Raw genomic sequence first — 14,629 nt, 5'->3', positions numbered from 1 at the left:
TTGAGATGTCTGTTCATATATATATATTTTTTATTTCCACAATGCCTTTTTCATAGCTATCATGTCATTAGGTTCACAAGTACCTTTAGTGGGATGTGGTAGAGAGTACAGCCCTATTTTACAGCAAAGGAAACTTCAATGTTTAGGAACAATTTCAGGATCCCTTGACTGAAAAATATAAAGCGAATAGACTCAGGTCTTTGGATTCTTAGCTTAGGACTCTATCCCCTACCACACTATTTTCATAGCTCTAGAGTAGTCTTTCTCAGATATGTGAAGTGCTATTAGTTGTAGAATAAACACAGATTTTTTTTCAGGAAGGCTAATTCAATAGCAGTAAACAGAGATAGCAGTGTTCTTCTGTTCAGAGTATCTAAGTAATGTATTTCTGTAGATGTCTTACTAATGTCCTCTTAGAAACTTGCATTAGATCTGGAAAGGTATCAAGACATGCTTTTGAAAGATAGATAAATCTTCACAAATACTGTGTTAAACGAAAGAAGTAAGTCACAAAAGAGAAAATACAATATGATTTTCCTTAGAGAAAATCCAAAAACAGGCAAATGAAGCTGGATGTTAGAAGTCAGGATAGCAATTACCCCTTTAAGGGGGTGTGGTTGAGAGTGTTGAATTGACTTGGCTGCTAGTTTTACAGGTATTTCCTTGGGAATGTTTATTTATTTATTCATTCATTTTTAAATAAAATTTGTCTTAATACCTTAGGTAGTAGTTTAAATGCTTTCAACTTGAAGAGCAGTTCTTAGGCGTTTATTATGATTATAAACTGCCGTTCCTCAACAAAATAATGTTGTTCCTGAGTCTGTGGCAGGCTTCCCAGGTGGTCCTAGTGGTAAAGAACCTGCCTTCCAATGCAGGAGAAGTAAGAGAAGCAGGTTTGATCCCTGGGTTGGGAAGATCCCCTGGAGGAGGGCATGACAACCCATTCCAGTATTCTTGCCTGAAAAATCCCCGTGGACAGTTGAGCCTGGCAGGCTACAGTCCCTAGGGTCACAGAGTCAGACAGCGACTGAAGCAGCTTAGCACCCACGAGCCTGTGGCAGTTTTTTTCAGTTCTTGGCATTTGTTGTAGAACTAGCCGCTGGAGCCATGGTGAAGTTCATCATGAAATGCTTGCTAAAACAACTTTCTTGCTTACACATTTTAAGATGTGAGGAAAGAAAGGTATTGAAAAGGGCTCCCCGGTTAGGGTGTTAATGTGTATCAGAACAGACACTGCTTGAAATGTCTTCATGGGGCTCTGATAGGCTCCAACCAGAGCTCTGGTCAGCTTCTGATAATTTAACAATTTCGCAGTTGATTTTTCTTTTTCTATGTAAATAACTTCCAAACAGCACAGATAGTTGAGCAACAATAGCTCTATCATTTTCAAACTTGAGGGCAGAGCCTAAAGGAAATGAGATTGAGGCTAGAAATTACTTGGAGCGGAAAGAAATTTTAAATAAAAATAGAGACTGATGGCCAAACCCATGATGTTTCTCTGGGCTTCTAATGTTAAACTAAATCCATAAGCTTTCTGATCGCAGTAAATATAGAAAGAAACAGGAAGAACTTAAAAAATTTCGTGGGTCAGCAAAACCTTTTCCAGTCCTCATGGCTTAGAGACTAAGGCCTTAGCAAATCAGGTATATTATGGGTTACATGCAAGATGATGAGCGGTTCTCTTATGAACCATTGAATCTTATTCCTAAATGTGACCCATTTTTTTTTTTTTTTCTGGCTTGCTTCAGTTTAATTTTTTTTTAATGTATTTTTAAATGTTTCTGCCAGCAATTACACTCTATGGCTTCTTCTCACTTTTTTCCCCTGCAGTGTTCTATCTCTTCATCAGAAGAGGAAAGACTTACTTCCACCAGGAGACCTAAGACGCCAACGTCAAGTGACTGCTCTGACCTTCATACTCAAACCAACTGGACCAAGTCACTTCCCTTGCCAACACCGGAAGAGAAGATGCGGCAGCAAGCCCAAACAGTCCAGGCTGACGTGGTTCCTATTAACATAACTGGTATGCTTTGCTCTGTGGACAGGTTCCAACTGTTCTGGGAGAATGACTATGGCTCTTTGTTTGGTGTATGCTCTTAGCATGTCATTCATACAACAGAGGTAGAGAGCTGTGGTCTGACTTCCTGCTCTTTGTTGAATGAAGGGAATACTAAAATGTATATGTGTGTGCATGTCAAATGTCTCTTGCTTTTATATTTGTAGACTGTATCACCAAAGGTTGATGTCAGAGTACTCTGTGGTCCAGCCATTCAGCTTAAATGTGCCTTTTAATTGAATTGCCTTTTTAAAATACTTTGGCTATATGGAAATATCTTCTAAATGTGATCTTGGGTGAGAAAAAATTAGGTTTACTTTCTAAAAGGCTATTTTAACTCATTTATAAAAGTGAAAAAGAACACATTTAATATTTCTGAATGATTTTCTTACCTTCTTGTTTTCTGAAGTAGAAAAAGGGGGAAATCACTTGAAATAAAAATATGAAATATACATTTAAAAAAATCTAATAGGATAGTAAAATTATATCTTGATCTCCATGATTTGAATTCTATAATCATCAAATAAAAATCCATTCCTTCTAAATATAAAAAATTTAGAACATGTTAGGCTGGCATATGAATATTAATTGCCAAATGTGAAATGCAAGTTCTTGCAGAATATTCTATTCAGGTTTTAATCATCTGTGATAATTAAAGTGACAAGGTACGTAAAGCTCAAACAGTTTTTCACAAACATAGAGAGCTGTTAATAAGTATCAAAATTTTCCTGCCCTGTTACTTCCACATCCTGCAAAGAAGATAGATCATTGGTCTGGGGAGTGTACAAAATGCAAAATAGACATGTTAAGAGTTGGTAGCTTCAGACATTAGACTGTGTTCAAGAGAAAACATTACTGGTAGTCATACCAATAAATCAGCTCATACAAAATCTGACTTATAAGGCCAGAACCTAAAAAAATCAGTTGATCAATAAGGATAAGTTTTCATAAAAAATTAGGATGAAAACTCGTCATACCTTTGCTGTGTTTCTGAGGCTACTGCTCTTGACTACTGTTAGAAAGTTTTTTACCATGGCATTGGTGAGCTTGTAAGGGACTAAAAATATTTCGATAGTTATTGACGAATTTTTTTAAACCTTACAAGATGTTTAAAAATTACATTTAAAACTCTTTTGAATTCCAGAGAAATTTAATAAGTACATGAATTATTTTAAATTACATGTACATTTTCCCACATTTACTGTTACTTAAACCTTGCAGGAATAACATGGCATTTTATTCCATTCTCTTTGTAAATAGCATTGATTATTGATTTTTCTTAGTATGATTCTCATTCACCAAATCATACTTTTAAATGTATTTTTGTATATAATTGTATTTCAGAACAAAGTGTAATGTTTATATGGCTGTGTATTTTCTGCGAGAAAATGCATTACATTATTTGATTGATTAAAAGCCTCAGAATTAATATTGTAAGATTGTGCTATGAAATGTAACAATCCTTAATGGAATTCAGATAAAATGCATTATCATTAAATTAGGAAATTTAAAGCAGAATAGATTTTCAGGAATAAAGAATAATTTACAGTGAAATACATTGTCACAACAGCAGACAGTGTCAGCCTCTGAACTTTATTCTTTCCTGTCTGATGAGTAAGTGGATATGAATTACATAGGGTTTAAAGGGAGGCCTTGAAAATGCCACACAGGAGAGGTGAATGACAATAAAGAAATGAGCAATACAAGTTAGGACAAAATGCAGTTTACTTTTGAGTGATTAACATTTTCAGAGATGTAGAAGGCAAATGCCTAATGACATATTTATTGATCCATTTTCTGGATCTGTATGTTTACTATACACACAAACATTTCATAAAGAAGTAGTTTTTCTGATATTCTGGTAGAAAGAAACATTAAATTTGTTTACTTTTAGTGGTTGAATTGACATAGGTTATGCAACTCCCGGCTCTTTAAATGATACATTTCCAAAGCACTGGAAGATAAAATGTAGCTTCCTGTAGGGCGTTGTTGTCATGTGCTCATTCATTTGGGTGAACATTGACCTTCTATTTGGTTTTCAGTACAGTTCAGCAAAGGAAAGAATGCCAATAAATATATTATTTCAAATGCAGAGAGATGCTTGCCAGGCAGAGAGGAAAAAAACATTAGTACAATGAGCTGCTGGCTTGAAAATCGATTTACTCCCTTTAGTCACAGTCCTGTGTCCTGTGGGAACTCATCCTGTTCTAAGAGTTGAAGAGAAAAAAAATGTGTAAAATAAAATGTGCATATGAGTGTGGTGTTTAATCTGCCATGTGGGATAGCAGCTCTTACACCTGAAAGATAAACAGAGTGAGTAAGCATGCTGAAGCAGTTCTTACAAACTGCCTTTGGACTGATGTTTGAGCTAGCTAAATTGATTTCTAAGTAGTAACCCTGACAGACTACTGCCGTTTTTTCAATGAAAAGGAATAATTAAATCCCTCTCAATTCAGTAGACATTTACTGAATAACTACTTCGTGTCAGGCATCGAGCTGAATGCCCCAGGCGATGCCAGGGTGCATGATCATGGTCCCTGCTCTTAGATATGTTTAACCCAGTAGAGGAGACAGTCCTTTTAGGTCACAATGAAGGATGGAGAGTTTGGCCCCAGTAGTGGTATATGTCTTAGATGTTCATCCTCGCAGTTTGTTTTTTAATTTCCTTGGAGCTTGGGTGGTTTATTTTTGTTTTTTGTGTGTAGGAAGCAAACCTGGAGACTAAATGCAACTGTCTATTAATATTTTGTCCATTCTTAATAATTTGAGTCAAGAAAATGTTTTTCCTCTGCCACAGAAAACAAATGAACCAGTGAAGTCCTGACTGGCCTCTTCTAGGCCATATTTGCTACTGTACATAGTGATGCATTTATCACAGTGATGGTACCTTCTGGTGTTTCAGGGTTTTCTCTAAATCATTTCTGTGTTTTCTCTGTTAGGAACAAAGTTGTGAGCATTTTCAAATTTACAAGCCCTCATCTAAGTTTGTTGCTTTGTAGGTGAAATGTGTTTTGATCCGGTCTTTTATTCTCTGTTTTGATTAGAACCTTATTGGTTCTGTTCACAATGTATTCCTATTAAAATAGAAGATATATTGTTCACAGCATACCCACTTTTGAATGTGCATTGGTGTTGCTAAAAAGGGTGAATAATTTTTAAACTTTTCTTACAATATGGAAGTATATATTTTGTATGTGTACATATGTATTTTTTAAATCTCTTTTTGAGGAGAAGAACCATTTAATAAGGTCAGTGCTATAAAACTTCTCTTCAAGTGTCAAGTGATTTGAAGCAGACCAAACAGTAATTGATATGTTACTATTTTAGGTTATCCCATGGTGTGATAATCACACAACATACACACTAGAAAGAAAAAACTTCGATGTGTCCTTCTGGGTTTGATTTCAACATACCTGTAATGAATTTAGATCATCTTTTGAAACGTGATTAAGCAGCAGCGAGAAGCAGTTTAGCTTTAACAAACCACAGTGCTACTGGGTCTCATTGTGATAAAAGTACTTTATCATTATAAGGCTTTTTCATTATCATTGTGTCTCACACCATAACAATTATCGCAGTCTATTCAAATTATGAGCCTCCTTGACTGAAGAAAAGTCTTCACCTAGGAATTCTTGATTAAGTTATTTGTTTCATCACATCGGACAAGACAGTCCTTTGGTCTCTGGTGAGGACCAGATGAAGCAAATAAATTCATCTCCAGCTGATGTAAAGCGTGATTTTGGTGACTGAAGACTTTTGTGAAACACTTCCAAAATAACCCATTTTTTAAATAACACAAAATCACTCGTCCAATGTGTTATTCACCAGTTTGCATTTGCAAATGAGCTCAAGGTGCTTTCTTTGAATGGACATACACCCAGAAACTGGAAAACAGCCTTATGATGCTAACGTGCTTTCCTCCCTTTTTTGCCCTTCAGCATCCATTCATCATTGTATGACTGGCTAACATCATTATTAATACCTTCTTATCATTTTACAACAAGCTTCTGGAAGAAAGTGCATGGTGTCGGCTTGCTTGAAAATAACATTGCTTTGCTTGTTCTACTACTCTGCATTAGGGGAGAATTTCGATCGCCAGGCCAGCCTTCGGCGGTCTCTAATTTACACAGACACTCTGGTAAGACGACCGAAGAAAGTCAAAAGGAGAAAGACTATTACAGGAGTCCCTGACAGCATACAGAAGGAGCTAGGTATGGCTCATCAGAACTGTATTCTGTTGCCCCTCATTGCTACTCACCATTACTACCCTAACCTTATCGGTGGTCTTTATGAAATCAATACATTCTGATAGCCTTTTGGTACCCCAGAGGGTCAGCCTCTTTCCTGAACGAGGCACTGGGTACAAATCTTAACATCCCATGCGGGTGATTTGTTGAATTTTGATGACAAGGTAAGAGGAAGAGCATATATGAAAACTATTGACTGGGATGATAGAAACTAAACAGTTATGTCATCATCTCTGTGTACCTTCAACAGTGGGCATGCCCACAGTAAAATTCACTTTCAATTTAGAGCTTAAGTTTTCATGAGACCAAAAACTTATTCTGGGACTTCAGATTGTGAGTATGGGCTTCACTAATTATACTGACAATGTTGGTGGCATTTTTTCATCCAACATCATTAGTAAATACCAGTAAAATTGAAAATAGTCATTTGTGTTGAATAATGCCTTACTGGTACTTCTGGTGAAACAAATTCATTGCTTTTTGGTTTGGTATTTCTCAACATGTGGTTGAAAAACAGAAACCAAAAGTTTCTTTTGACTGGTGCAGAAGATGGTTTACTTCATTATTCACTCACCCATCTTGTTTCTGCTTATCTTTACATGTGCTTTGGATAACGTTTTCTTTTCTTTCTGTATTCTTTGCCTCTACCTGTTTTTTCATGACCCATCAGGAATGTCTGCTGAGGCAGCAGGGACTTCAGTACCAGGCTGCTTCAGAGTGAATCCTGTCTCCACCACTTACTTGCTGGGCCACCTCAAGCCGGTTATTTCCCCTCTCTGAGTCTACTTTTTCACTCAAAAAAAGTGTGGTTGCTGATGTTAGTAGAACCTAATTCATAGGGCTGTTCGAGGATTTAATGAATTTATACAGGTAGAGCACGTGGTCCCTGGTATCTGCCTGCCAGTGCAGGAGATGAGGGTTCAATCCCTGAGTCAGGAATATCCCCTGGAGCAGGAAATGGCAACCCGCTCCTGTATTCTTGCCGGGAAAACCCCATGGACAGAGGAACCTGGTGGGCTACAATGTAATGGGGTCGCAAAGAGTTGGACACGACTGAGTGCACACACACACACACTACTGTTAACGTAAACGTATTCGCTGCTATTGTAATCATTGTACCAACTGACCACGACCTGTCGTGAGTCTTCCTTTTTCTCTTTGGTCCACCTGTGGACTTCTTTGCTTATAATTACTCAACATGCAGAAAACTAAGCTCATGGCATCCGGTCCCGTCACTTCACGGCAGATAGATGGGGAAACGGTGGCTGACTTTATTTTGGGGGGCTCCAAAATCACTGCAGATGGTGACTGCAGCCATGAAATTAAAAGACGCTTACTCCTTGGAAGGAAAGTTATGACCAACCTAGACAGCATATTAGAAAGCAAAGACATTACTTTGCCGACAAAAGTCCGTCTAGTCAAAGCTATGGTTTTTCTTTCTTTCTTTTTTTTTTTCCATTTATTTTTATTAGTTGAAGGCTAATTACCCCACAACATTGAAGTGGGTTTTGTCATACATTGACATGAATCAGCCATGGAGTTACATGTATTCCCCATCCCGATCCCCCCTTCCACCTCCCTCTCCACCCGATTCTTCTGAGTCTTCCCAGTGCACCAGGCCCGAGCACTTGTCTCATGCATCCAACCTGGGCTGGTGATCTGTTTCACTATAGATAATATACATGTTTCGATGCTGTTCTTTCGAAACATCCCACCCTCGCCTTCTCCCACAGAGTCCAAAAGTCTGTTCTGTACGTCTGTGTCTCTTTTTCTATTTTGCATATAGGGTTATCATTACCATCTTTCTAAATTCCATACATATGTGTTAGTATGCTGTAATGTTCTTTATCTTTCTGGCTTACTTCACTCTGTATAGTGGGCTCCAGTTTCATCCATCTCATTAGAACTGATTCAAATGAATTCTTTTTAATGGCTGAGTAATATTCCATGGTGTATATGTACCACAGCTTCCTTATCCAATTGTCTGCTGATGGGCATCTAGGTTGCTTCCATGTCCTGGCTGTTATAAACAGTGCTGCGATGAACATTGGGGTGCACGTGTCTCTTTCAGATCTGGTTTCCTCGGTGTGTATGCCCAGGAGTGGGATTGCTGGGTCATATGGCAGTTCTGTTTCCAGTTTTCTAAGAAATCTCCACACTGTTCTCCATAGCGGCTGTACTAGTTTGCATTCCCACCAACAGTGTAAGAGGGTTCCCTTTTCTCCACACCCTCTCCAGCATTTATTGCTTGTAGACTTTTGGATAGCAGCCATCCTGACTGGCGTGTAATGGTACCTCATTGTGGTTTTGATTTGCATTTCTCTGATAATGAGTGATGTTGAGCATCTTTTCATGTGTTTGTTAGCCATCTGTATGTCTTCTTTGGAGAAATGTCTGTTTAGTTCTTTGGCCCATTTTTTGATTGGGTCATTTATTTTTCTGGAATTGAGCTTCAGGAGCTGCTTGTATATTTTTGAGATTAATCCTTTGTCTGTTGCTTCATTTGCTATTATTTTCTCCCAATCTGAGGGCTGTCTTTTCACCTTGCTTATAGTTTCCTTTGTTGTGCAAAAGCTTTTAAGTTTCATTAGGTCCCATTTGTTTATTTTTAAAGCTATGGTTTTTCCAGTAATCATGTATGGATGTGAGAGTTGGACTATAAAGAAAGCTGAGCGCTGAAGAATTGATGCTTTTGAACTGTGGTGTTGGAGAAGACTTTTGAGAGTCCCTTGGACTGCAAGGAGATCCAACCAGTCCATCCTAAAGGAAATCAGTCCTGGGTGTTCATTGGAAGGACTGATGTTGAAGCTGAAACTCCAATACTTTGGCCACCCGATGCAAAGAACTGACTCATTGGAAAAGACCCCGATGCTGGGAACAATTGAGGGCAGGAGGAGAAGGGGACGACAGCATGAGATGGTTGAATGGCATCACCGACTCAATGGACATGGGTTTGAGTAAACTCCGGGAGTTGGTGATGGATAGGGAGGCCTGACATGCTGCAGTCCATGGGGTCGCAAAGAGTCAGACACGGCTGAGCGACTGAACTGAACTGATATTTTTACTTTTATTTGCTGTTGAGGGCTATACTCTAAAAACTCCAAATCATTACTTCTGAACTTGCCTATCAGTGTTTTAGGCAAAATGAGTTTATCCTAGCAATGGTGGTGTATGTTATAGCATGTCGAGGTAGTTTTAACTTCTAGGTGTCACAGACATCATTCCTATGTGCTTTTTTCCTTGCCTACACACATGCCGTGTATTAGGGAAGAAAGGCTTATTCTTGTTTACCTGGCATTTTCTCTCTTTACTGCCATTCAGCTCTACAGTATGTGTTCTCTGCCTTCCAGACTGCAACTACAGAGGGACGAATAGTGATGCTTTTCATCTGCACTCGGTGGCTTCAGTGACCCAGATGACACTGGACTCTCATCTTACCCCATAACACAGGGATTTTATCACGAACAAAGGCCAGATTGCATCCACAGGATTTACGAAGGCTGCCTCTGGTTCATGCCCTCACATCGCCTCCTTTAGTGGCGCAGGCCTCCTGTATCCCATTCTTTTATACTGTTTTTCTTTCTCCTTTAGGTGACAGGCAACTAATTTGAGAAAAAATAATGTGTACTGGTATGTCTAGCAGATATTAATGGGCTAATTTCTTACAGTACTCAGGTAACATTTATATTTGAGTGCTCTTTTAGGAGATGCCTTAACCTAAAAACGTAACTTTACGGACAGCTCTTTGTAAGATAACAAGGTTGATGTTTCCAGGTAGGCTACATTTTAAGTGACTTTCCAGTCAAAATGAGTAGGTTTGGGATGGCTTTGTGCCCAGAGTTTAAGAATAGTTTGGCCCAGATAAAGATAGACATACACGTAAATATTCAGTATGAATTGTCTATCTATCTATCTGATTTCTAGAGCCTCAAAGTTATGAACTTTTAACACTTTTTTTTAATCTTTTTTAAACTGAGCCAGTCAGTATGGAGCTGGTAACTCAGTTGCCTCTTTGACCTTACTGGAAGTATCTGATCAGCTAGGTAAATCATATCCTCTGTAATTTTAATATTTTTAAAACTGGTGATAGAGTCTCTGAGGCCCTGATTCATTTCTCTTTTGCCCATAACAGGAATACCACTAATACTGAGGCAAAAAAAAAAAAAGCTTTCTGCACATCACCTGTGTTGTATGTTGCCAGATAAGAAACTTTTGGTGTCATTGCACAGTTGATGACATGCCTTGGATCATGGCTGGAGGTCAGCTGAGACAGCTGTATCTAAGTGAGAGATTAAAAAAAAAAAAGACAATTAGACAACTACTCTAGTCTTATAGATAGGCCAGTTGGAAGGACTAGTGGGTAGAGTAAGGGAAAGGAACATTTGAATGAAGTGAAGTGAAGTGAAAGTTGCTCAGTTGTGTCCGACTCTCTGCAACCCCATGGACTATACAGTCTATGGAATTCTCTAGGCTAGAATACTGGAGTGGGTAGCCTTTCCCTTCTCCAGGGGATCTTCCCACATTTAGCAAAAAAATTGGATTGTACCTTTCCTTTGCTTCATTCATTTGGGCAAGGGTTGACTTTGCCCTTTCTCCTAATATTTTGTACTTATAAGGCCTCTGATTTGAGAGCTTTGTGCTGTCTTACTAATTATTATCAAAAGTAGATACTTCTTATCTTAAGAGTTAGTCTTCCTTAGATATAAAGCGTGGGGAAGAAGGACTGAGTCAGACAAATTAGACTTTAAAAGGATATGATTATCTGAAAAAAAAGACATTCACTGGAAAAGATACAGCCTGTCCACAAAACACTGACTAAATTGCTGGGACTTTCAATTTTAAAATCTATCGAGAGATGCTCCTGGTATTAGAGTTAATTGTGCTTAACTAAAAAAAGACATTCACTGGAAAAGATACAGTCTGTCCACAAAACACAGCCTAAATTGCTGGGACTTTCAATTTTAAAATCTAACCAGAGATGCTCCTAGTATTAGAGTTAATTGTGCTTAACTATATGCAGCTTCTACTTCAAAATCTGTAGTGGACTCTAGAGACTGGTCAGCATATAAAGTTTTAAAATCAAGGTATGATATTTTCTGTTTAAAGCATATTTATGGCATGTAATTTGTTGCCTTCCATTTAAATAAAAGGACAAAGTGTCTTTTTCTTTTCTCTCATCTTAAACGTACATGAAATTGTATTTGAGCAACCTGTTAAGAGAGATTCCATCTTTTAGAACCAGATAAGATTATTTTGTTCATATATAATTATGTTTGGCTGCTGAATAGTCTGTGTTTTCCTGGAACTTATCCCAGTATGTTACTCCCCAAGCAGAAAAGGACTTATTTAAAGGAATCTCCTTCTGAATAATTTTTGTTGGTTGATACTGAGAACATTACTTTAGGCCTGTCAAGACTTTTTTAAAAATTCATACATTAAGCCTTAAGTAAAACTAACTTGTAGATTTCTATCATTATTTTTATTACATGTTTTTTTTAAAAAGTTGGATAGACCTTGTAGTATTATAAGTTAAAGAAAAAAAATGTGTAATTATTTTAAATAATTTAAGCTTTCATATTTATTTAAATTAAAATCAGGTAAATCCCATCAAGATTTTTAGCAGCAGCTGAGTGGGCTATATTTGTAGTTCTATTTTTGTAATTTTTGCTACTAAAGATAGCATTCATCTGTGTCCTGTAATAATGTCACACATTTTGTGAAAATATTGGAGGATCTGTTTCAGGAATAGAATTTCAGTGGGCCCTATGATAAATAATATATGAGTTGTTTTGTATATATATTTTAGAGGTCTTTTTTTTTTTTTTTTTAACATTGTATGATTTCATTTACATGTGGAATCTAAAACACAAAACAAACAAAACTCAGATTTGTAGAGACAGAGAACAAACAGGTGTTTGTCACGCTTAAGATGGCATTGGCCACCATAAATGTTAAATGCAAATATATGCATGTCTAGACACAAAAATATTACAAAGAAACTCTTTATAAACTAGAAGCGAGCTGTTATGAAGTGGTTCTAACGCTCTCTCCTCTCTGGATCTCATTTTTAGCACCATTCATAATATTTCATTTTCTTTGCCCATCTTCTCCACAAGTTGTTGGCTTCTTCTTCTTCTTAGGATGCACTTTTATATGTTTTACTTTGTTGATTACTTTTGGTTGCTCTGGGACTTCACTGATGCCTGGGCCTTCTCTTTTTTTTTTTCATTTATTTTTTATTAGTTGGAGGCTAATTACTTTACAATTTTAGAGGTCTCTAGAAAAACATTGTTATTTTAATTTAAAAATTGTATTGAACTATAAGTGGTGAAGAAATGGCTATAGTCCCATTTTCAGAATCCTAGAATTCACATGCAAAATTGTTACCTGAAAGAATCAAGATTTTGTGTATGACCGTGAAAGTGAAGTCATTCAGTCATGTCCAACTCTTTGTGACCCCATGGATTGTAGCATATCAGGCTCTTCCATCCATGGGATTTTCCAGGCAAAGATACTGGAGTGGGTTGCCATTTCCTTCTCCATTAAATGTCTTTAAAGGTCATAAACAAAATCTTGATATCTATCCAACTTAAAAAAAAAAACAACACATGTAATAAAAATGATAGAAATCTACAAGTTAGTTTTATTTAAAAATCTACCACTCACTTCATGTAAAAACTAGTACAAATTTGAAAGAAGAAGATATGAAAATCCATCTCAGAATGAAATAAGGTGTGCTGAATGTTTGGATTGAACTGGTGTAAACTGACCCAGTCCTCCAAGTCAACCCTCCACCTCCTAAAAGGACTTCCCAGGTGGTGCTAGTGGTAAAGAACCCCCTTGCCATCACAGGAGATGTAAGAGAACCGGGTTTGATCCCTGGGTTGGGAAGATCCCCTAGAAGAGGGCATAGCAGCCCCCTTCAGTATTCTGGCCTGGAGAATCCCATGGAGAGAGGAGCCTGGCAGGCTACAGTCCACAGCATCACAAAGAGTCGGGCATGACTGAAGTGACTTAGCATGCACACACTCTAAAATACTAGACTGCAAATATTTGCACCTTTTGTTTTTCTTTGCTTAAAGCGGACTTTTCTTCTGTTCCTACCCTTTCACCCACTCCCCCTTTTTCTGAGGGAGAACGTCAAGTGTACACGTGTAGTGTGAGTGTGCAGTCAGTGTACCTGGCAGAGGGTGGGGGGCTGGGTAGATTGTCTTTGCCGAAGACACGAGCACAAAAATGATTCTCCATCATCACAGGGAAGGAAATAGCTTAACACTGGGGAACCTTCATTGCCGGGTGGCTTCTCCTGTGCAGTTGACTCAAGACCATTGCTGCTGTTTTAGCATCGTGCTTTGCTGTTTGGATGGGCTATGCTGTCCAGTCAGGACAGGTGTCATATGATGGCTAGTGTAAGTGGGGAAGGGAGGGAGATGTCGGGAACCCCATCATCACCGGCGTCCTTACCCGGGTGAACAGTGATGCTTGTGGGCCCTTGTTGGATAATAACAACCTAGAAAGAATTATGGTTTCACTACTATTTTTCAAGATTTAATTGGTCCTAATGATTGCTATGCATGGATTTTTTTTTTTCCTCTATACACTTTGAGTAAGTTCTTGGCTTTATATTTTACTTTAAGCTTCTCTTCTTTCCTAGGTAGCTTGGAATCTTTACCTACGTGTAAGGATTTTTTTCATCCATTTCCCTCCCTCTCTTTACAGTAAACCCTGCCTCATGCTGCTGTCACTGCCTTGCTGCTTCCTCCTCTCCTTTTAAACATACTATTCTTTCTGTTTGGTTGTAAAGCTCCAAGAAATAAATAATCCTAATTGGAGGAAATGTTCACTGGATCGGTTCCTGCTGCTTTTTCCCTCCCCACAACACAACAGATTGCTACTGAATTTTGAATGTCACTAACAGACAGATGATAATGGCTTAAGATGGATAATGAAATGTTTGAAACACAGATGGGCCTGTAAATCATATTTTTCTTTTTCTTAGGGCTTCCTTCTGACATAAAAATTAATGTAATTAATGCTGTTTTATACCAATGTCCCTCCTAAATGATAACCTCTGTAGCCCTTTTGTTGAGCTGTTACATTCATCTGTCTTTGAGAAAGACCGTCACTGCTAGATGGATGTTCTGTACAGTCACTGGATGGGTGAGAGTCTTACCTTTACCAAAAAGAGATTATGTAAAAAGGAAACCTTCCAAGGAGCCCTCAGCTTTGATCTCAAAGGGACTACCTGAGAATTCCATATGCAGCACTTAATCTATAGGAGGCTACGAGGTTCATATGAAAAGAAGTACGTGAAATTTATAATACA

General features: G+C 37.9%; 1 protein-coding gene across 4 annotated transcripts in view; it reads left to right on the top strand.

Moving 5' to 3' along the window:
- NHSL1 (NHS like 1) overlaps positions 1-14,629 on the top strand; it is a 143,099-nt gene that overhangs the window by 116,777 nt on the left and 11,693 nt on the right. For 3 of the 4 annotated variants that reach the window (XM_043888255.1, XM_043888256.1, XM_043888254.1), the window contains exons 4-5: positions 1,831-2,023; positions 6,136-6,267. In XM_043888255.1, the coding sequence (XP_043744190.1) occupies positions 1,831-2,023; positions 6,136-6,267 (325 nt within the window). The remainder of the gene's footprint in view (positions 1-1,830; positions 2,024-6,135; positions 6,268-14,629) is intronic. The other variant, XM_043888253.1, reaches the window with a different exon arrangement.

This window comes from Cervus elaphus, chromosome 26 (genome assembly GCF_910594005.1).
Source record: "Cervus elaphus chromosome 26, mCerEla1.1, whole genome shotgun sequence".
Lineage (NCBI taxonomy): Eukaryota > Metazoa > Chordata > Mammalia > Artiodactyla > Cervidae > Cervus > Cervus elaphus.
The sequence above is the reverse complement of the archived record's forward strand: the minus strand, read 5'-3'. Positions and strand labels throughout refer to the sequence as shown.